At 33.0% G+C, this 20,422-nt stretch overlaps 3 protein-coding genes across 12 annotated transcripts; all 3 read left to right on the top strand.

Annotated features, from left to right (window-relative positions):
* Window positions 1–716: 716 nt before the first annotated feature.
* Window positions 717–9,616, top strand: LOC114185733 (RING/U-box superfamily protein). 10 transcript variants are annotated; one of them, XM_028073638.2, is made up of 10 exons: window positions 718–1,021; window positions 2,334–2,383; window positions 2,622–4,956; window positions 5,129–5,179; window positions 6,718–6,891; window positions 7,026–7,778; window positions 7,869–8,284; window positions 8,881–8,979; window positions 9,072–9,209; window positions 9,308–9,616. In XM_028073638.2, exons 5-10 carry the CDS (start codon window positions 6,792–6,794, stop codon window positions 9,455–9,457), a joined length of 1,656 nt encoding a protein of 551 aa, XP_027929439.2. In that variant the 5' UTR covers window positions 718–1,021; window positions 2,334–2,383; window positions 2,622–4,956; window positions 5,129–5,179; window positions 6,718–6,791; the 3' UTR covers window positions 9,458–9,616. The 10 variants fall into 10 exon arrangements, with proteins under 10 accessions (XP_085529318.1, XP_027929439.2, XP_027929488.2 ...); XM_085673192.1 differs by having other exon boundaries at window positions 717–1,021; window positions 2,622–5,179; window positions 9,290–9,490; XM_028073687.2 differs by lacking the exon at window positions 5,129–5,179 and having other exon boundaries at window positions 2,693–2,832.
* A 1,503-nt stretch (window positions 9,617–11,119) lies between these two features.
* LOC114180741 (MLO-like protein 3) lies at window positions 11,120–17,263 on the top strand. The gene is made up of 14 exons (XM_028067040.2): window positions 11,120–11,348; window positions 11,434–11,591; window positions 11,678–11,797; window positions 12,652–12,712; window positions 15,190–15,278; window positions 15,386–15,460; window positions 15,590–15,681; window positions 15,812–15,861; window positions 15,954–15,994; window positions 16,087–16,260; window positions 16,379–16,414; window positions 16,524–16,591; window positions 16,699–16,759; window positions 16,883–17,263. Exons 1-14 carry the CDS (start codon window positions 11,168–11,170, stop codon window positions 17,168–17,170), a joined length of 1,494 nt encoding a protein of 497 aa, XP_027922841.1. The 5' UTR covers window positions 11,120–11,167; the 3' UTR covers window positions 17,171–17,263.
* Window positions 17,264–17,967: 704 nt separating this feature from the next.
* LOC114179926 (uncharacterized) lies at window positions 17,968–19,649 on the top strand. The gene is made up of 2 exons (XM_028066436.2): window positions 17,968–18,580; window positions 18,706–19,649. The coding sequence occupies exons 1-2, from the start codon at window positions 18,308–18,310 to the stop codon at window positions 19,225–19,227; spliced, it is 795 nt and encodes a 264-aa protein (XP_027922237.1). The 5' UTR covers window positions 17,968–18,307; the 3' UTR covers window positions 19,228–19,649.
* The last annotated feature ends 773 nt before the right edge of the window (window positions 19,650–20,422 follow it).

Below are 20,422 nucleotides of genomic sequence, written 5' to 3'. Positions count from 1 at the left end.
TTTAAATCAGTAACGGAGCACTACTGTACAGGTGACATTGTTTGTATTACATTGTACTAGAGTCTATTACGTATGCTGCACAGGGTCTGTACAGGGTAGTAATTAGATATTTGAAAATGAATTGTTGGGCAGTTGGTCAGTTGTTGCAATCTTATTCCTTTACCTCTGGTTGTAATTGTTGGAGGCAGCAGTATTGTAGCAATTCGTACAATGTTGATGGTTCAACAATAAACCCTAGCTCACCTATTTATCCCCAAATATCTAATTACTATACATGTACAATACACGTAATATACCCCAAAACAATGTAATACAAACCATGCAACTTGTAAAGTGTTCCGTTACTGATTTAAACAGCGTCACATAAAAGAACTAAATTAAACACGAATTGCGAAAATGAGGACCATTTTAAACATTTAATAAAAATGAGGATCATTCTCAACACATACTACGAGGACCATTTTAAACATTTGGTAAAATTGAGGACCATCCGCAACAAAAATTATGAAAATGAGGACGAAAAAAATATTTAAGTCTTAAGTCAATAACTAAATTATACCTAAATTATAATATTTAATTTAATCAAAACCAATTTTTCAAATATTAAACCTAATGAAGCATTAATTGCTGATTAGTTTAATAAAGAGAACTGAAAAAACTAAACTAATTTTGAACATCAATTAATATAAGCATAGCATACAGATTGCGTCGGTAACTGGTAAGAAACGTGGTGGTGGTGGTGGAGAGAATGGGAATTTCTCCTCCTCTTGTTTTTCTTTCTTATTGCTGCTACCGCTTTATTTCGTTGTCTTCTTCTCTCAACAAACAAACAACTTTCTTCTGATTCTCCTTCTCCTCTGCAACTCTCTCACCTTGCGTTTCTACGATCCTCACCCAAACGCCGCCGTTTCCTCTCCGATTCCTAAATTATTCTTTATAAATTCCATAGTCTCACCTTCATTTCCCTCCTTCTGTCAGAATCTTGTTCACGATCGTACGCTTTCTTCGTCTTTTCTTTTCGGTATGAACTCGCCTCATCCTTCTTTCTGATCGTTTTTTCGCTTCCTCTTGATTTGTTTCCGATGCATCTTCAAGCCGATTTTTCAGTTTTTCCGTGTGTGCGGTTTGTTTTGTTTCTGCCACAAGTTTGTCTTCAAGCTAATCCTCAGATTGTTCATTAGGGTTGAGGATTTTGGACTTCCGTTGGGAATTTATACGGTTTATCGAATTTTTTAGTCTGGCTTGTTTTTTTTTTTTTTTTTTTTTTTTTTTTTTTTTTCTGGTTGTTTGTGTTTCGTGTTTCCCTGGCTTGCGTGACAGAGGCGTATCAAGTGTCTGGCGAGGTTGGCAGAAAACATCCGAGTTCATGTGTCTTCATCTTAATATATGTGATGTATCTATATCTACTTCTTGTAGTATGTGTAAAAGTAAAAATAAAGAAAAAAATGTATATCTTCGAATGTGGTGGGACGACATAGCTGTTATTTTACAAAGCCATGTGATTGTGGACCTCTGGTCTGGTTAAAGAATCTTATCGTGGAGTAGATTTTTCTTTGTTTATATTTCATACCTGCTGCATTTAGTTATATTGATTGAGCCTATTTGAAGTGTTGCGGGTTACCCGTCTAGGATGAACTTCTTTAGAATCACTTATATGAGAAGAAAAATACATTGGGTTTCTCTTTAAAATTGACTTACGTACTTAACTTTTATAGAAGTTCTCTCATCCAACTTTTCATAAAGTTGAGGTGCATAAATTGATCTTAACTTATGGGAGAAGTTTAATCCATTTTACTTTCCTTTTTTCTTCTTCTACAATTGCTTATGAAGATGATACTCCAAACTGGGCCTAAATCATCCGTTTTTGTCTGTTTTGGCTGCTTAATGATGGACAGACATCGCAGAAAGTTTTCTCACTAAATATCTCTTCATAGAAGAAAGGATAAAATTATGGATCATTGATATTTGCTTGTACCACATGATATACGCCGTTTTCCTTTGCATTTGCTTATGTCCCAATTTTTTAGTTCCGACTTACTCCCTTGCCTTGTGTAAGAATGGGAAAGTCTTCTCCACTGTGCTTCTCCCATGTTTTGTTGTCTTTATATGTCATCAGGGGAGAAGTTCTTGTCTTTTAGTATAATGGTTTTATCTATATACTTTTTTTATTTAATACATTTTTATTTTTGTCTTTGTAACTTAAACTAAGATGCTGAATAGTAATTGTTTGTTGATAATTACAGTATATCGGATGCTTTCTCGGATATTGTTGGTCTGCTTTTTGTCAAATTTCCCTAGAATCGATTAGGTTCAGACGGTGTTTTGTTTTGCAGGTTTCTTGGTGCTGTTGGTGTATTGTACATCATTATTTCTACATGTTCTGGTGAGATGCACTTCCATTAGAAATTCTCCTTCATTGCCCTTTCTTTCCCACCTTTAATAATAAGTAATCCTTCATAGAACCTTTAAAATAAGGTTTATTTACTCACATACACACACAGAGTTATATACCTATGGGTTTAAACTTTAAATTTATTATCACTACTACTTCTATTATTATTATCATTATTATCGATATTATATTTTAGGCAAAACATTGGTTTTGCCTTTGCATTGTGCAGGTTACAGAAGTGGGTGATTTCTTGATTTGGTATATTCCATTACATTTTCTGAATTGCACGTGGTGTTATAGGTCCTTTTCAATCTTGGATTAACGGGGAGACTATAGAACTGGAGGGTGACAACTTTGGCATGTTCAATATACTCAGGACGTATGACCATTGTATGCCGCAGTTATGGAGTGTTGTAAGCCAAATTTCATATAGGAAGAAGGTATATTGTGCCAAAGAATATCAGTTAGGAAGAATTGTATAGGCCTTGATCAGCTGCATTGTGTCCTTTTAGGTCATCGTCATCCTTCTTCTGGTATTGCATGGTTGTTTAGCGTGAAATGCCATAGCTATTGTTCTGAGCATATTGTGGCAATAGACTGGTCACATCTAATGTTTAGTGATGCAAGCTGTCACTGTGAGCTATTACAGGAAATTTAGGGAGGATGGAACATGTCATATACCATTGTGATTGTTCTAATTGGTGCTCTGAAGTGCTAACATATGGATGCCAGTAAACCTCAGCACTATCTGCCCATAACTTCTAGAATTTCTTGTCGAGTGCTTGTTCTCTTAATATGGAATCTGTTACGGAAGTGGTTGCTTAGTGAGGGCTGATATAATGAGTAAAGAAGTACAAATTTCATAGAGCACTCACAACACATTAACATGGATTATGGAGACTTCAGTGTTGAACCATTAGGGCATACCATAGATGGAGGAGGCTTCTGTAGTGATATGCTTACTCTCTTAAATGACATAGACTGCCCTCTATGTCAGTTCAGTTTTCTGGTTTCTGGGAACAGTTGGTTTCTCCAATAATGCAACAATTCATGGTTGGGATTGGTGTAATAATGGACAATTCTTTATTTTGACGTGAACCTATGAGTTCGTTGGCATGGAAGCTGTTTGATAGGCATGATTTGGTTACATCATCTTCACTCATGATTATAAATGTTCTGGAATCATATGAAACTAATGTCAAGTCAAGGTGTTGATAGCCTAACAAGATTACAGGCACTCTTCCTTTTGCTTTACCTATTTAAGGGCAATGGAAAATATTTTACTTCCGTGTTAAAGCCTGCACATCCTAATTTTTAATTGTCATGCTTTACTGGGGGCAATGAATGGTCTTCACAGGACAAACAATTGAGTTTTATTAGAATTGGATTTAGCAAGGAGTTTCAATTGTTAATACTATTTTTGGTACACAGAAAACTTCTGTGTGGAGATATCCCATACTACTGTCTCTGAAGCTTTTGTACTCATATGAAAATTTTCCATTTTTTTCTAAACAAAGCCCCAATATACCCCAAGATGTAGCTTGAAAGATGAACACAAAATATCATGTAGAATATTTAACCGTGAAAAACATAATGACTGATTCTCTGTTTTGATGTTTGGATAGTGTTTGAATTCTAAAGAAATCTGAAACTAAAGTTTAAAATTGTTGAATGTCTAATATATTATTTTCTGATATTTGACATCTTCAATAATTAACATTTTAGTAATATTTCTCCATTGAGTTATTATCACCTTCGGTGTAGTGCTTTTTTGTGCTAACAAGAGTTTATAATAAAAAAATTCTCAAGACAGAGCTTTCAACTGCAAAGCTATTTTGTGTAAAATTAAGCAAAACCAAACATGTGAGATCACTAACATATACAATTATCATATGCATGCTGATATTCATTTGCCCAAGCTCTTTTAAAGTTGATTTGATTTATCATGGTTTATTAAAGGTAACAAATTTTGTGATGCCTTTTCTGGTTTTCCCGAGGAAGCTAGGTTTTGATTCTTTTGAATTTCTGCTTATAAATGAATGATTTTATATTTTCTATTTAATATAATATCGATTAATGCAAGGGTTTACAGTTTTGCAAATATAATATTCTCTTCAATGATATTTCTCGTTTTAAAATTATTGTTTTGTTGTAAACAGTTTTTATCCGATTGTTTTATATGCTTTCATCAATACTTTCCTCTACCTTTCTGCTATGGTATTAGACATACATCTCTCTCTGTTTCTTTGTCTCTCTGTCTCTACTTCTCTAATAGGAAAAATCTTTAAGTTTGTTCTTCAAGCAAATTTCACTCTAAATTGCTTTGATTTTTTTTCCCAATAAAAAAGACCGTGGAGTGAAATGTTCTGTGGTTTCTTTAGTTCCTTGGATTTACTTAATTTTGTTTATGTTTCTTTGGTCTTGTCCTGTTTACTGTTTAGAGGGCATAGATAAGAGTACTTCCCTATGTGCTCAATGCCTGTGCATTGTTGATAATTATTTTAAAGTGCAGGAAGAGAGTAGAAAATGCTAACACCTTCTAACACTTGCTAAACCATACCCAGGTAATATCTGATTTGTTAGTCATCCTACTTTTCGATCCTTCCTCTTTTTATCTAGTCTATCCTAACACTTTCTGATATTCATGAGGATCCATCATCTAATTTAAATCTCAGCTATGTCATTTTTCCCCATATGTTTATTTTTATTTTGCGTCGTCTTTGTTTTCTGCCTCAGACTAGAAGGTGCTCCTTCTGTATCAGTGGATAGAGGCATGGGTGGCTTCAAGTGAGTGAACATTTTTGGGGCAGTTGGTAATTAATTACGGTTAAGGATACCATGAGTATCAAGTATTTAGTGTTTAGAGGCTAGTTCCTAAGATTGATTATGATTTCCTTCTCTCCTGATTTAATTGCTTGAGTTGTTTCTCCTCTTTTGGCCAAATTTGAATGGCCGTTATTTTTGCTTCAGTTTTCATGCATGCCATTTGATGGCATTTTATGGATATTAGTACATGACGTGAGCATTGTCCTCTTTACTTATTAAACACACTCTTGAATTTTGTAACCAGAAAGCATATATATGAAATAGTTTTTTGTTTGCTCAGGAAAATTAAATAGTTCAGCTGGGGGTCATTTTGTAAGGCCAGAGAGTATTGAATTGAAATGGTGAAACCTCATGAATAGTGTATGACAAATTGATGGATTTTTTTAATGATTTGGAAGTAGCTGTGGTGGTTTGTTGTATTATTGTATATTCTGGAAGTGGAAAAGAAAAGGCTGGCCAGATATAATTTTAGTTACTAGGAAGGTTGAGGAGGAGAATTATTCTGATCTATAAATTTTATGTCATCTCTGGGTATTATTGTCCTGCTGTGCTATCAGTAGTATTCTTCCTGGTCTTCTTGCCCATGACGCGCTACTTGCAGTTTGTGATAACTATTAACTTTTACTTAAAAAAGAAAAAAACAAAACCTGTGGGAGTTGTGATTTCTGACCCTACCCTTTTCACATATTCGTATGCATGTGTTCTCTTGTGTCTTCTCTCCATTGCCCATCCCCTGGGCATGCAAATATTTCCTAGTGATCAAGAGCATGTTTGGTTTTACCAGCAAGTCCAAAAGCATGCTTGGGTTAAAAAAGACTACAAACGTGGTGCAAACATGTTTGGCATTTCAGGCAAAATACTTTGTTGCCTTTGCAGTAGGAAAAACACTTTGTATATGTTGACAAAAATACCTCGAAAATTTAGTATTATATCCTCCTATTTAATATTTTATTAAAATATGCACATCTTTTTTTCAGTAATTACGAAGTGTTTTTGATTTATATCGTCCTAACATCCTTCATTTTGTTGAATTCAAATCTGAGATAAAAGTATCTAAATGTTACTCAAATTACTCCAAAACCCAAAGTAAAATTTTTCAACTCCAATCCAAACATGCTGATCACATTCAACAGTGCTTGATCAACATATCTTCTATTTACTTATGGTTCTACATGCAATATGAATCTCCATTGTTAGTGTCTGCATTGAATTTAGCATCCAGGCAAGTCTTTCAGTTATGCTGTGGATTCTCTATTACATTATTAATTTGAATAGGTTTATATGAGAAATATATGGTACACATTAATCGGAATAGTTTAGGTGTCACCGAGTATCTAATAGCAGTTATATTTTTGTTTTATTAGTATTATTGCATACACTACAGTCTCGTTAAAGCTTTTCTCTGTTGTTGTGATTTGGAAGCAGCTTTGTTTAATTGTTAAATTTTAGTTTTGATATTAAATTTCTTCAGCTCTAATGCTTGCTCTTTTGACTTGCAGGTAGTGTGAATTATTTGCAGATCTAAGTCAACTACGGTGTCTATTTTGACACGTAGAGATTCCAACTGACAATTATGGGGCATAGGCATGTATATAACACATCTCCATTGTTTGAGGGTGAGCCTGACCAGAACTGGAATCATATGCACATTGATCAACACTATGTGCACCTTGGTAATGTTATATACGCCTCACTTCTACTCTTATTTGATTCATTAGTCCGTTTTAGAAAAAAAAAGAAAGAAAGAAACTAGCCTAGTTGATTGCGTCAGCTCCGTATTGCTCATTTAAACAGATCACTATTGCAGGTAGAACTAGCACTTCAGAGAATGGTTCTTTTATTTATCCTGCGGAAAATATGTCTATAGATAGCATTTCTTTCCCCTCTCATTGGAACTCTTCCACAAGGTCAAATGGATATGCATCCTCAGGTCACAACATTGATGTACCTCCTCATCAGCCAGATGCATCAGGCACTTCTAATAATGATCATTTTGTGCATTCGTCTAATGCTGGAGCATTCTTTACAGTGTCAGATAATCACGTACACCAACCTTCTTCTTCCAATTATGACAGACATACATTTCATGTTGATAGTAGTTTTGTTGATCTTACAATGGGAAGTGGACAAGGCCCTCTCAAGCGTAAGAGCCCTGGAATTTCTCCAGTCTACGAGAGAGGCAGTACAAGTAGATACTTCAATGCTGGAAGTTCAACTGATCTTCCTATATCTTCGGAATTATGGCAGGATAAGCCAAATATTGATTCTCAATATATGCCCTGGGATCATTTTACTATGACACCCACATTCAGAGGTACTGGCCTTTCAATAAAGGGTGAGGGTTCTTTGCGGAATGTGAGGAGCCGCTCCGCACTTGATTTGGATTCCCACCCATCAAGGACCCATTTATCCACTACTAATCATTCACACACTTCCTACCCTACTCTCCCACCAGTAGACCATTCTAGTTTGGTGGATGCTTCTGGTCAGACTTCTACATTGACAAGGGATTGGAGCCAAATGAACATATCTTCAGCTAATGGAAGGGTTTTATTACCAGGTTAGTTTCCGGTTGATGAATATCAGTATCAATACATACGCATTCCATTTTTTTTGCCTTTATATTTAAAAAAGCCGACTTGGAATGCAGATACAAGTGCTTTTGGTCTTGAGACAAGCCATTTCCTTGTTGGAAGTGGTGCTACTGTTAGCAATGCTTCTTTAGATGTTGGGTATTTCCATCATGAATTTGGTACAAGCAGAAATCATGCTCCTACTCCAAGTTTTCAAAATAATCAAACTCAGAATGCTAGGGGAATTCAAAGCAACTATTCTCAGAGATCCACTCCAACTTTTGGGGCTTCTTCAAGCTTGCGCATGGGACATGTGACATCTTTGGATGAAGGATTGCCTATGGTAGCTGAAAGTTACTCTTCTAGACATCCAAGGCCATTGAGCACCCTTGGCTGGCGGAATGGTGATAGAAATGGGAGGTCAAGAATTTCGAGTCAAAGATATCGCACATTGACTGAGGAGAGTGGTCTTGCCGAACGGTTTGCTTCTGAGGTATCTTTTGCCAGTATCTCAAGGAATTACTGTTTGTGTCAGTATTGATGGTAATATATACGTGTATAATTTCTGGAATTTTGACGACATGTTTATTCTTGTGCATCAATGATGGAGATCCATATATGATGAGTTATGGTATATAAGTAAAGACAATTCTTACCTTACAAGAAGATTACGTAAGGTTGATTTAAATCTTAAATCTACTTTTTAAGATGATAGTAGATACTATCTTAATAATATTTGTTGTTGTTAGGTTGTTACTGAAACACCTATAAATATTTATTTCCACTCCAATTTTCAGTCCTCAAGATGGTGTGTTGGAGAATTAATAAATTATAGTATATAGGATGAGACAATCTTTACCGTATGATATGAATTGGTATGCAAAGGTTGAATTGGACATAAATCCACTCTATTAACGAGTGTTAGCGTTAAATAGGGATGTTTGGTTTATTAGCAAAATCTAAATTAGTTTAATATATCCCTTTGAGCAAGTTACAAGACATTCATTGAGAACAGCGAAATTGTTCCTTCTGGTATTACTAGTACTGGCTGACTCAATTTTCTTTTCTTGTATTTTTGTTGGGTTTCAGGGTTTCTTGGTTGTTGAGCGTGCATCGGTGTATGATTCCAGGAATATGCTTGATCAGCACCGAGAAATGAGAATGGACATAGATAACATGAGTTATGAGGTGATTATATATTTATTACAGCTTTCTTGTGCTACAATTAATACTGTGACTTTTCAAAATTTCTAATTATTTTTAATGATTGGTTTGGCCAGGACTTACTTGCACTGGGTGAAAGGATTGGCAATGTGAACACAGGACTCTCCGAGGACATGTTTTCCAAATGTTTGACGGAAACAATATATTGTTCATCTGAGCAAAGTCAAGACGAAGGAAACTGCGTAATATGTCTGGTATGTTTTTATTCTCGCATTAATGGTAATGGTAAATATTTTACTTGTTTTTGGATAAACAATAATGGGATGCTCACGAGGTTTATTGAAAATTACAGGAAGAGTACAAGAACATGGACGATGTTGGGACACTTAAAACTTGTGGACATGACTACCATGTGAGCTGCATTAAAAAGTGGTTATCTGTGAAGAAATTATGCCCTATCTGCAAAGCTTCTGCTTTGGCTGAGGATACAAAGGATAAATAACTAGTAGTGTATTATAATTAATATCATTGTATATATATTTCGAGACATCCCTCCAAATGGAGGAAACAACCTTGCTTTTGGAAATGTTGTAAGAGGAATGCTACTTTATGTCAATGGATTTATTTTCGGCTTCGATCTCAATTACGCGAAGCCTTGAAATTGTTTTCTTTTTTTAATTTTCTCATGTTTGACAGGAGAAAATGTTTAGCTTTTCTGTTTTCATATATAATTATGAAAATGGTAATGTTTTTTTTTTCTCTTTCTGTAAAAGAGTGTTAGTTTTGCAATTTTTTATAGAAATCTTCAGAAGTGGCCAAGATAAAAACAATGTGATAGTTTTACAATTATTTGTAAAAGTGAAAATGTATTTTTATTCATAAAAGCAGTGTCAGATATGAAATATATAAATAGATTTGAATATATTAATGGGAACAATTAAAATGTAGTTCGTTTACATAAATGTACAACGGGTGGAATTTTAAGTGTGTTCCACAAAGTTACCTTCTCCGAGCGAGGAGGACAACCGAACAAAACCCATAAATTTGGAATCAACGTGGACATGAATAGAAGCACACAAATGAGAATAACTATCAAAGTTGTGTATGAGATTTAAAATTACTAAAATTTTGATATATATGATATATATCATGTATATTTTTATACTTACGATTTTCCTTACAATTTTAAATGACCTGTAGTTGTTTATGTATTTCCTTGTAAAGAATTAATTATTGTTAGAAGTAGATTTTAAACTTAACTCAACTCTATAGACAAAATGTTTAAAAAAATTTGTTAGAATAGACTTTAACTTGACTTTGATAGTTAATACACAATACGATTTATTCATTGTTTTATTTTGATTGTGTTTCGCAATTCAAACATTATTCTTGAATTCATTTTAAGAAGAGGTGTCCAATAATGTTGGTGTGTATAAACATGACATCATGATGATGATAGCAACATGTTGGAATTATGTTACATATGTTTCAATCACACATACACTATATGATGTTATTTGTTAGCAAATTTTTTTAATACTTAAGGAATAACTGATTGAAGAAAATGAATCTGTATCGATTTCTTTTCAATTTTTTGATTGCATGTTTGCACAATCAATTAGTCATTAATTAATTACGTTAACACGTCACATTAATACACATGTCAGTCAAATAATTGTGGATGAAAATATTTCAAACGGATCCAACTGAACTGTGAAACTAAAACTGTAATCATGTCTTCCATAGGTAGTATATAAAACTGGTTTTTGTGTATAAATGTAGCATCAATTACTGATTTTTTCATCAGTAATTTTCAACAATGGAATTGGAATTGAATGATTTATTCATGTCCTTATAAGCTGAAAGATCCTCTTAAGGTTCCTCAGTTGACAGGAGTCTCAAAATGAACGGTGTTGGGTTGTGCCCAAATGAGCTTCCATGGAAAAATCCTCAAAGGAATGACATAAACTGACAGGAATTAGAAAAAGGGAAGAAGTCACGTATGCACATCACTTAATGATTTTAGATCGAAAATATTCATGAAAAGACATGAGTGGCGCGTATTATGAAGCATGTGAATGGATTGAAAAATTGTCCAACTTTGAAAACTATAACTGAGAGTGATGTGTATGAGGGAGACACTTAATGGTCCCTTAAACAAATTTATATATAGAAAGATTCAACTCTAAAGACAAAACAAGAATTTTAGGTGATGAACATGGCAACACTCGGTTATTCTTTACAACACACTCCAACCTGGGCTATTGCCCTTGTTTCCTTCATTCTTATCTCAATCTCAATCATCTTGGAGCATCTCATTCATCTCATAATACAGTGGCTGAGGAAACATCGAAAGAGCGATTTGGTGGAAGCAATAGAGAGGCTTAAATCAGGTTAATAGATGAATGCGTTGTATTATTATATTGTGTTATGATATTCGAATATAAGGTTTAATCCCTGTGTGTGTGTTTTGTGCAGAGTTGATGATCTTAGGATTCATGTCGCTGTTGTTGACAGTAACTCAAGACGCTATAATAGAAATCTGCATTCCAGTGAGGGCTGCAGATACCATGCTTCCATGTCGAAAACGTATTACCAATGATACTGCAATTTTGGATTCTTGCAGTGCCAAAAATGTATGATGAAATCTTTCAAATCAATCTTATGATATCCCAAATGTTACTGAGCGAGTTGAATGTGTTAACTCTGTTTACATATGCAGGCAAGTGAGGTTGCTTTAGTGTCAAGACATGGAATCCATCAACTTCACATGTTCATCTTTGTTCTTGCTGTCATGCAAATTGTGTACAGTTTTCTCACCGTTTCTCTGGCAAGGGCTAAGGTAAGAATCAAGAACCTGAGATCTCACTTTTTAGGTTTTTCTTTTGTAAGCTTTGTGGAGGTTTCTATATTTGAGATAAGATCGTGAATTAGTATTACTTATATAATTATAAAAAAAAAATGTCTAATTATGATTATGATACATATTTCATGATAATTGGTCTTTATTTCTTTTAATGCCAGTTCAAAATCTAATTATCTATTACTTTGCAAGAAATCTAATTCAGAAATAACAAATGCAAACAATGCATGGTATGTTTTAAAAACATGCAGGATAATTATGCGATTCCCCTTGGTAATATAATTATAATAGCATCTCATATAAAATATTACTTACTAATTTAAAGGTTTTATTTAAAAATGTAATTTGTTTTCATATAAAAATATGGGACAGTTTAGATGTTAACGACCCATAAGAACTTACTCTCAAATTAATTTATTTCGAGTTAATCAATGGGATGGAATTAATCCTGAACATATGTAGATCTTGTTGTCATTTACTCGAAATAAAAATATAATAAATTACTCCTGCATGTATACTTGTATAAAAATAATTTTTTTCTGGAAATTTTTAATATGATATAAATTATTTACGTTGTTTTGAACTCAACCATATCATAATTTAGAGATTGATTATTGTTTAACGGTTTTTAATTAAATAAAACATTATGCTAGTTGGCTATAAAATTATTTTGTTCTTACTTATGCAAGTTAATAATTTGTAACAATGTGATAGTTTGTTGATAAAAGTATTCACTTAAAAACAAATTGTAATATAAATTATTATTTATTTATTTATTGCAAACGAATTCTTCTATGAGTTTTTTTCCAATATCATTTGAATCACATTTGCAGATGAGGCACTGGAAAGCTTGGGATGAAGAGACTCAGACAATCGAATATGAAATTGCCAACGGTAAAGTTGTTTTTAAGCAAATGACTAATTAAATATTCACTTTGTTTTGATAAGCTTTACTTTATCATGAAATTTACTAACATAAATTTTAGAAAAAGTTTTATATTCGTAGAATTAATCATTTGATTTTTGCATTGAGTTGCTAGTCTGTAATTTATGGTGTACTACCTGTTTTGTAATCCTTTCCTTAATTTAGAAGTTAGAGTGTATTGAATGAGTGTTGACGCAAATAATTTTGAAATAAATTGATTTAATAAAATTTAGTTTAGAGGAATGTTTAAATGTTTTTATTCTGTAACAAATTATAAGTAAAATTTTATGTTTAAATTATATAATGCAGAATTTGTTTACACGAGTTTATTTCTAAGATAAAAATTTAAATGATTTTTTTACACGAGTTTTAACTAAATTTTTTCAATAAGATCAATTATGTACTTGAAATTAATTTTTGTACAACTAAAAGCATTGGCCAAAACTCTCGTAAGTTAGTTTTTTTAATTAATTTTACATACGCCTAGAATCCAAAACATACACTTAAAAGGTGATGAATGAAGTTTTGATTTTATAATAAAATAAATGGAGAGGAAAAAAATCATTTTTTTCTTGGGCGGTGCTATTCTTTACAAACTTCTTCGTATTATTGCCTTCATTTCAGAGATTTTTTTTTTATTATGAACTTAAAAAGTAATTAATGTTTTTTAAGTTATTTCATTTTTGGTATAATTTATAATTTTTAATATGCGAGTAGACATTTTTTATACAGCTGACAACATATGCATTTACTTTCTCATAATAATTAAGGAATATACAAACTTAAATTCATAAACAACCGATAAAACTCAAAATGTTTAATGAATACTTCATATCAATAACATAATTATAAAAAAAAAATTAAACATGTTGTATATTAATGCTCTAGCGTGGAAAGAAAATAGAAGAATGATATATGTAAATAATTGGTGGTTTAAGTACATAAATTCTTCCTTTAAAAAAAACATTACTTTGTGAATATATATATATATATATATATATATATATATATATATATATATATATATATATATATATATATCATAAAAAAAAACACTGATTTAATAATAAATAAAACTGAAATTAATCATAAATGTATAACGGGGTCCCCATTTTTTTAATTAGGATGAGTGAAAGGGCCTTATTTTGCCCAATTTGTTTGTCTTCCACTTCCTACAGTTCCATAATTTTATTTTTGTTGCATACAAAGAAAAAGATCCTTCATTATTTTTCATATTCAATCCTATAAACTTACTTTTTCTCTCTCGTGTTGTGTCTTTTGGTTATTTATGTTGGGTAGTTACTATTTATTTTCCCTTTCATATTTAATCCTCTAAACTTACTATTTATTTTGTCCAAAATACTTTTTACACCACCATTTGACAATATACTTTTAAAAGTATTTTGACTATTAAAAAAAATGTTAACTTTTTATATTTATAAAAAAAAGAAAATTAAAAAGAAAAAGTAAATATAAAATGATTGGACGTGAAAATAATACTATTGTTGTAGTTTAATCTCCACGAAACGCCGGAATAGATGCGTCAAAACTACTTAAACTTGGTCCCCTTGAGGACCAAACATTTTAATGGCTCTGACTCATTGAGACCCTGTTTTTCCTAAGTCCCCACTTCTGTGTTGTTATCATTATCAAGACTTGAAGTTGAACCAGTGACCAGTGACGATAACGATACTCGTTGCTCTGCATAATCACCACTACAAAATAATTGAATATTAAATCCTCACACACAATTTTAACGATACTTGTAATTTGTTTTAAGTATCATCATCAATCATATCAATAGGTTATACGTCTTTTTCTTCGTTTTCATTAATCATTCTTCTGTTTCCATGACTTCCCTCTCCAATAATGCTAACAATTTCATTTGGCATCATAGAATAGACAAAGTCTTATCAACTATGAAGTCTGGACACGGATACGACACGGACACAAAGATACAACTAAATTGAAAAGTATAGAACACGAGACACAACATTTATATATATATATATATATATATATATATATTATTTTTAAATTTTCAACTAAGATATTATTAACTAACATAGAAATAAATATAATTTATTTATCTAATATAGAAAAAGTGAAAAGTAATGATAATATAATATTTTTTCTTTATTTTTATAATCATAATAGAAACTTATATAATAAATTTACAAGTTTATGTAATTTTTAGAAAATCATTGAATTTGTGGTTATTAATATTATGTTTGAGTCATGTCAATATCAGTTAAAGACAAAAAAAAATATTTTTCAAATTGAACACTTTACTAATATGTATCCTATGAGTATCATACGAGTGTCGGTGTCCGATACGTGTCTAACAAGCCCATTGATGAGTCGTGTCCGGGCTTCATAGCTTATGAAGTTTTTTTTTTTTTTTTGTTGGCTAATTGACCCTTCAACGTTTGTGATTCACAATCAGACCCTAATAGATTCAGATACGCAAGGCAAACAACATTCGGAAGACGCCACATATCTACTACAACTGCATCACCAGTGTTTCTTTGGATTGTAAGCATTTTTTTGAGTCATCATTAAATAAATGTAACGAGGAAATGATTTTGTATCATAGTTTGTTATTGGCTAACGTTGTTTATGAATTTGTGAAATTTGGACAGAAATGTTTTTTCAGACAGTTCTTTCATTCGGTAGAAAAAGTTGATTACCTCACCCTGAGGCATGGTTTCATATCAGTTAAGTACACATTAACACATCAAAGTCAAGTCTATGATTATTATTGTTATTTATTACAGTCAAACCATGATTATTATTGTTATTATTACCGTTAAACCTCCAATTAAGATGTTCCATGCACCATTCAGGCTCACTTTTCAGCTAGAAACAGCAACTTCGATTTCCAAAATTACATTGAACAGTCACTTGAGGAAGATTTCAGAATCATAGTGAGCATTAGGTTGTTACTTACCAACCAAATTTTATGTCTTTTATCAGTCCATTCATCTAATTCCAACCAATAATCAACTGCAGTTTTGTGTTGAGCACATCTTAATCACATTTTATTTATTATGTGTGTTACTTTGCAGCCCCGTGATGTGGTTCACTGTTGTTATTTTTCTGCTCGTGGACGTACATGGTTAGAATGTTTTACTCTTTCATCTCCATTTCTTAAAAAGCTTTTCCTATGTCTAAGTCACAAGTTATTTTTCTCTCTGTGAACTATATCAGGCTGGCATGTATATCTCTGGTTATCCTATATTCCCCTCTTGGTGAGTAACAAGAATGTTGCATCTTCTTTTGTCCTAACTAATAATGAATCTGCATGGCTTCTAATTCAGCTTTCTTGAATTTTGATTTTCAGCTAGTTCTGATTGTAGGAGCTAAACTTGAAGTCATAGTAGACGAAATGGCTCTTCAGATGAAAGATGTCAACAGTGTTACAAAAGGAACACCACTTGTTTGTCCAAGTGACGAATTCTTCTGGTTTGGCCATCCAGGATTCGTGTTAACACTTCTGCATTACACTTTATTTGTGGTAAACCTTCTTCTATCTATGAACATGTATATATGACACGAATAATTGCAGTGATATCCGTGATGACATGACACATTGAATCACTGATTAAACTAAGATTTTAATTTGATCATGACAGAATGCGTTCGAGCTTGCCTTCTTTATATGGGTATCAGTAAGTTCTCTCTATCTACTTGCTAAAAAAAATCAACATTATTGATCCAATATATGTATTACCTTTAACACCCTTCTCTTTATTTCTCTGTTGTTTTCTTGGTTGACAGACACAGTTTGGAATAAATTCTTGCCACCACGAACACAGAACATTTACAGTCATAAGGGTGGTGATAGCGTAATGACCACCTAAAGTTTATTCTAATTTCTTTCTTTTGGCATGTTGATTCTCCTGGAGTGAATTTTCTTGATCCTAAGTGATATTTTGATTTACTATTTCCTCAGGGTGGCAGTTCAAGTCCTATGCAGCTATGTAACTCTTCCCCTCTATGCACTAGTGGCACAGGTAAACTCTATAAAGACACATTCATGTAATAGTGTGAGAGAGTGTGTTTTGGTTAACTTTTATAAAATTGATTTTAAAGTGAATCCCAAACAGTTTAGTGTCCTAACATTGGATTTGTTACAGATGGGGTCACAGGTGAAGAGCAAAGCCTTGGCTAAAATTCTGAGGCAGTGGCATGTTGAGGTGAGGGAGAGAAGGAGAAAGCAACAAAAACTTGTGAAGTCTTTTAGCTTTAACCACATAAACATGTCTTCAGAATGGAGCCAAGAAAATAAGAGTGCCCCTGAGTTTTCTTCAGGGCTACGTGAAAACACTCGTTCCTCTAGTGAAGGAGAAATTGTAGAAGAGTTGGAGCATGCGATGAAAACAGAGGCAAACTCATCAAGTCATCCACCTCCTAGTGTTGTATAATTAGAATTGCCACATAAAAACATCACAACTTCAACTAGTATTGATTCTATTGAGCACCAGATTTTTAGCAGTGAAATTGTAATATTGTGTCAATCTCTTGGTTCCATGCATTAATTTGTTCCGCTAATACAGTAAAATCTAATGTGCATTATTATTTAGAAGTTCAAAAGAAATTTCTGAACTACTTAAGATAGTAATCTTTTCTGTGATACCCAATCACACTTGTTTATGAGGTTCAAACCAGAAGTTTTCCATTAAATAATCGTTTGCATAACGTTTAAATATCAATATGAACCCCGTCATATCGTTGAAGAGAACATAGAAACATATAAACATGAAAATCCTCTTGTAAAGTTAACTTACTTGTCGTGTTAGGTGAGGACAAGGAGTCATGATTTACAAGGATGAATTTGCTTAGTAGCGTCCAAATGTCACATCAAGGATGAGAAGACTACAAGTGATAAAAAGAACAGTTTGGTTTTTTGTCACTATTACTTGACTAGTGCATTATCCCATAAGTGGTGTCTCTGGGTGAAACCAATCATGCAATTAGTAGCACCTTTCCATGTCGGAATACCCCCCATCGTGACTCTAGATTGAACTTAACCAGCTAGCAAATCAGATTTTGTTGGTATGACAACTGTAATGTCAAGATACCCGAATCCATTTTTGGGTCATTAATCTTCATGAATATTTGCTCTTTTTACAACCTTAAAGTAAGTTTTGGACTTAAAGGAGAAACCATTTATTTGGTTCCTTGTCTTGCCTTAGTCTCATCTCATGCTAGAGTGAATCATGATGAATCCACTTAAATTGGTAGATCTAACTAGTTCAAGCATATGATTTTGACATGCATGGAGCATCGTATTCTGTTTTTGAAGCATGGACAGAACAGTCTTTTTATCAGCATAGAAGTTGTGGAGTTTAGAATCCACGTCCCATGTCCATGGTGACCACACCCTTAGTTGTCCAAGGTTGTCCCACACACTTCTCCACGTTCATTTGCCTTCACTCGCTTCTCTACTTCTCTTTCTTTTCACCACCACCACACTTGCCGACAGGCCACTACTCTCTTCAGCCTTCTCATACGCAAATCTCACTCTCTCTCAGACACACACACAAACACAAACATAAGCAATGGAAAACAAAAACTTTCTATGTACTATAGAAGAAATGGATAGTCTTTGGTTTCACAAACTCATTTTCTTCTCACAACCAAGTCCAACAGCATCAGTTACTTCCTTACCATCTCCACCAGATGAAGAAAAACCTATTCCCACATCAGAATCTGCGTCTTGCTCATCCTTCATTCTTTCTTCACCACCTCCACCAGATGAAGAAACTTCAGCGGATGAATCAGCTTCTTCAGAGAAACCACTCTCATCAGAGTCAATATCTGTGCTTCTTCAGGTATAATATAACTGAAAAGCAGTCAGAGTCAGTACTTCTCAGCATTCTATCTATTCGGTATTATGAGTTCGTTTTTTATTCATGTCATGACCATTCTTTCTACTTTGTTTTTATTTACGCAAAAGGATGGTTCAATCAACAATGAAGAAGAAGAAGAAACAAAGGAAAGATTGGCCAGAATGGAGCTTTTGTTGGTGGGTAACAAAACTCGTTCACACTCAACCTCCCCATCAAGTCAAAACCGTGACAGAAAATCGAGGAATCCGGTTACTAGTGCAAGGAAACTGCAGAAATCCGTAAGCTGCAGAACATTTGGGGAACTAGAACTTGATGAAGTAAAGGGTTTTATGGATCTTGGTTTCACATTCAACAAAGAGTATCTAAGCCCGAGAATGATGAGCGTTGTTCCCGGGTTGCAGAGACTCGGTGTTATGGATTCAAAAGAAACGGTTGAAGGACATTACACGGAAGCAGAGGAAGAAAAGAGAGATATCATGAGACCATATTTATCAGAGGCATGGCTTATAAAGAGACCAGATTCCCCACTACTAAACTTGAAAATTCCGAAACGTTGTTCATCTGCAAATATGAAGAAACATCTTCGGTTCTGGGCTAAAACTGTGGCCTCAGAAATCCACCAAAAATGAGTTATGGTCCATATGAGGAGCCGCCACATGTGATATAACATGTCATAGCGAAATAATTGTATGTTAATAAAAGCATAACGAGAGAGGTAGGTGGTGCAATCTGAATTGTGATTTCTTCGATCTCCTTTTTGTTTGGTATGCAATAAAAGGGAAGGTTGTTATTGGAACCAAATGTGGAGGCTTAGTTAATGAGTTTGATACTAGTTAGGTAGATAAAGCAGGAAGAAGATAAACACAGACAACAGAAGGAGGGACCCTACAACTATGATGTGGTTTTTCCTCACAAGTGGGGTTTCAAGAATTCACAAGCTGTTCCATTGTTTTTTGTTGGCATATGTGACCGGAGAAATCGTTATTGGTGTCATGTCTGGCTTCTTTGTTCTTATTACATCAATGGAACAATGGTTTTGCACCTGCTTCAACCCTACCCTGTCCTATCTATACTTTCTTTGTACACACACCGCTTATGGAAACAAAAGGAAAAAAGTAAAAACATCATTTATTAGTATCAATATTTCTTACACGTGCACACACACTGTTATTTGAACGAATTTAGGCAATCTTTATCATAACATTAATCATTCTTCTTTTTTAATTACAATTTCTATCTATCCATTCAAGCTACGTACTTTACTTGAAATTTTATTTTCTGTATAAAAAAAATCATCAATTATTCCCAAATTTTGAAAGTAAAAAAAGTAAGCTCATTAATGATTATAGTGGGAAATATTTAAACAATATGTTATATTACTACTTTTGTGGCCACTATTTAAAAAAAAAAATCTTATTTAAATAGTTTCTATATGAAAAATAAGTTCAATTTATAATTTTTTTCTACTATATATATTTATATATTCCTATGTCCACTATTAATTTTCTTTTAATGATAAAATTAAGAAAACATAATTTAAAAATTATATAAATGTTTCACTAATAAACGTTAATGATAGATTATCCCATAATACAAATGTCCGCAGTAATAAATTCCAATGAAAATAAAATTAGATAATCAATATAAGTCCAGAATTATATTATTTCTAAGGAATTTTAAACAATTGAAATTAAACCTTTTAATTTTATTTTGAAAAATATGTTGTTGTTTTTATTTAAAATTTCAACGAAAAATAAATAAATAAAAATCTAAAAGAATTAAAAACTGATTTTTTTTTTAATTGCAAGCATTAACAGAATATCA

The sequence above is a fragment of the Vigna unguiculata genome, chromosome 1 (genome assembly GCF_037176805.1).
Source record: "Vigna unguiculata cultivar grain cowpea cultivar isolate G323 ecotype 2 chromosome 1, ASM3717680v1, whole genome shotgun sequence".
NCBI classification, from domain to species: domain Eukaryota; kingdom Viridiplantae; phylum Streptophyta; class Magnoliopsida; order Fabales; family Fabaceae; genus Vigna; species Vigna unguiculata.
Note: the sequence above shows the minus strand (reverse complement) of the source record. Positions and strands in the feature narration are given on the sequence as shown.

Coding starts and splice junctions, on each gene's coding strand:
- LOC114179926 (XM_028066436.2), top strand. CDS start 18,308: ATGGAAAACAAAAACTTTCTATGTACTATAGAAGAAATGGATAGTCTT. Junction 18,581..18,705: donor CAATATCTGTGCTTCTTCAG/GTATAATATAAC, acceptor TTTACGCAAAAG/GATGGTTCAATCAACAATGA.
- LOC114185733 (XM_028073695.2), top strand. CDS start 6,792: ATGGGGCATAGGCATGTATATAACACATCTCCATTGTTTGAGGGTGAG. Junction 6,892..7,025: donor TCAACACTATGTGCACCTTG/GTAATGTTATAT, acceptor TCACTATTGCAG/GTAGAACTAGCACTTCAGAG. Junction 9,210..9,307: donor GAAACTGCGTAATATGTCTG/GTATGTTTTTAT, acceptor TGAAAATTACAG/GAAGAGTACAAGAACATGGA.
- LOC114180741 (XM_028067040.2), top strand. CDS start 11,168: ATGAACATGGCAACACTCGGTTATTCTTTACAACACACTCCAACCTGG. Junction 15,461..15,589: donor TGAGGCATGGTTTCATATCA/GTTAAGTACACA, acceptor TGCACCATTCAG/GCTCACTTTTCAGCTAGAAA. Junction 16,592..16,698: donor GTCATAAGGGTGGTGATAGC/GTAATGACCACC, acceptor CTATTTCCTCAG/GGTGGCAGTTCAAGTCCTAT.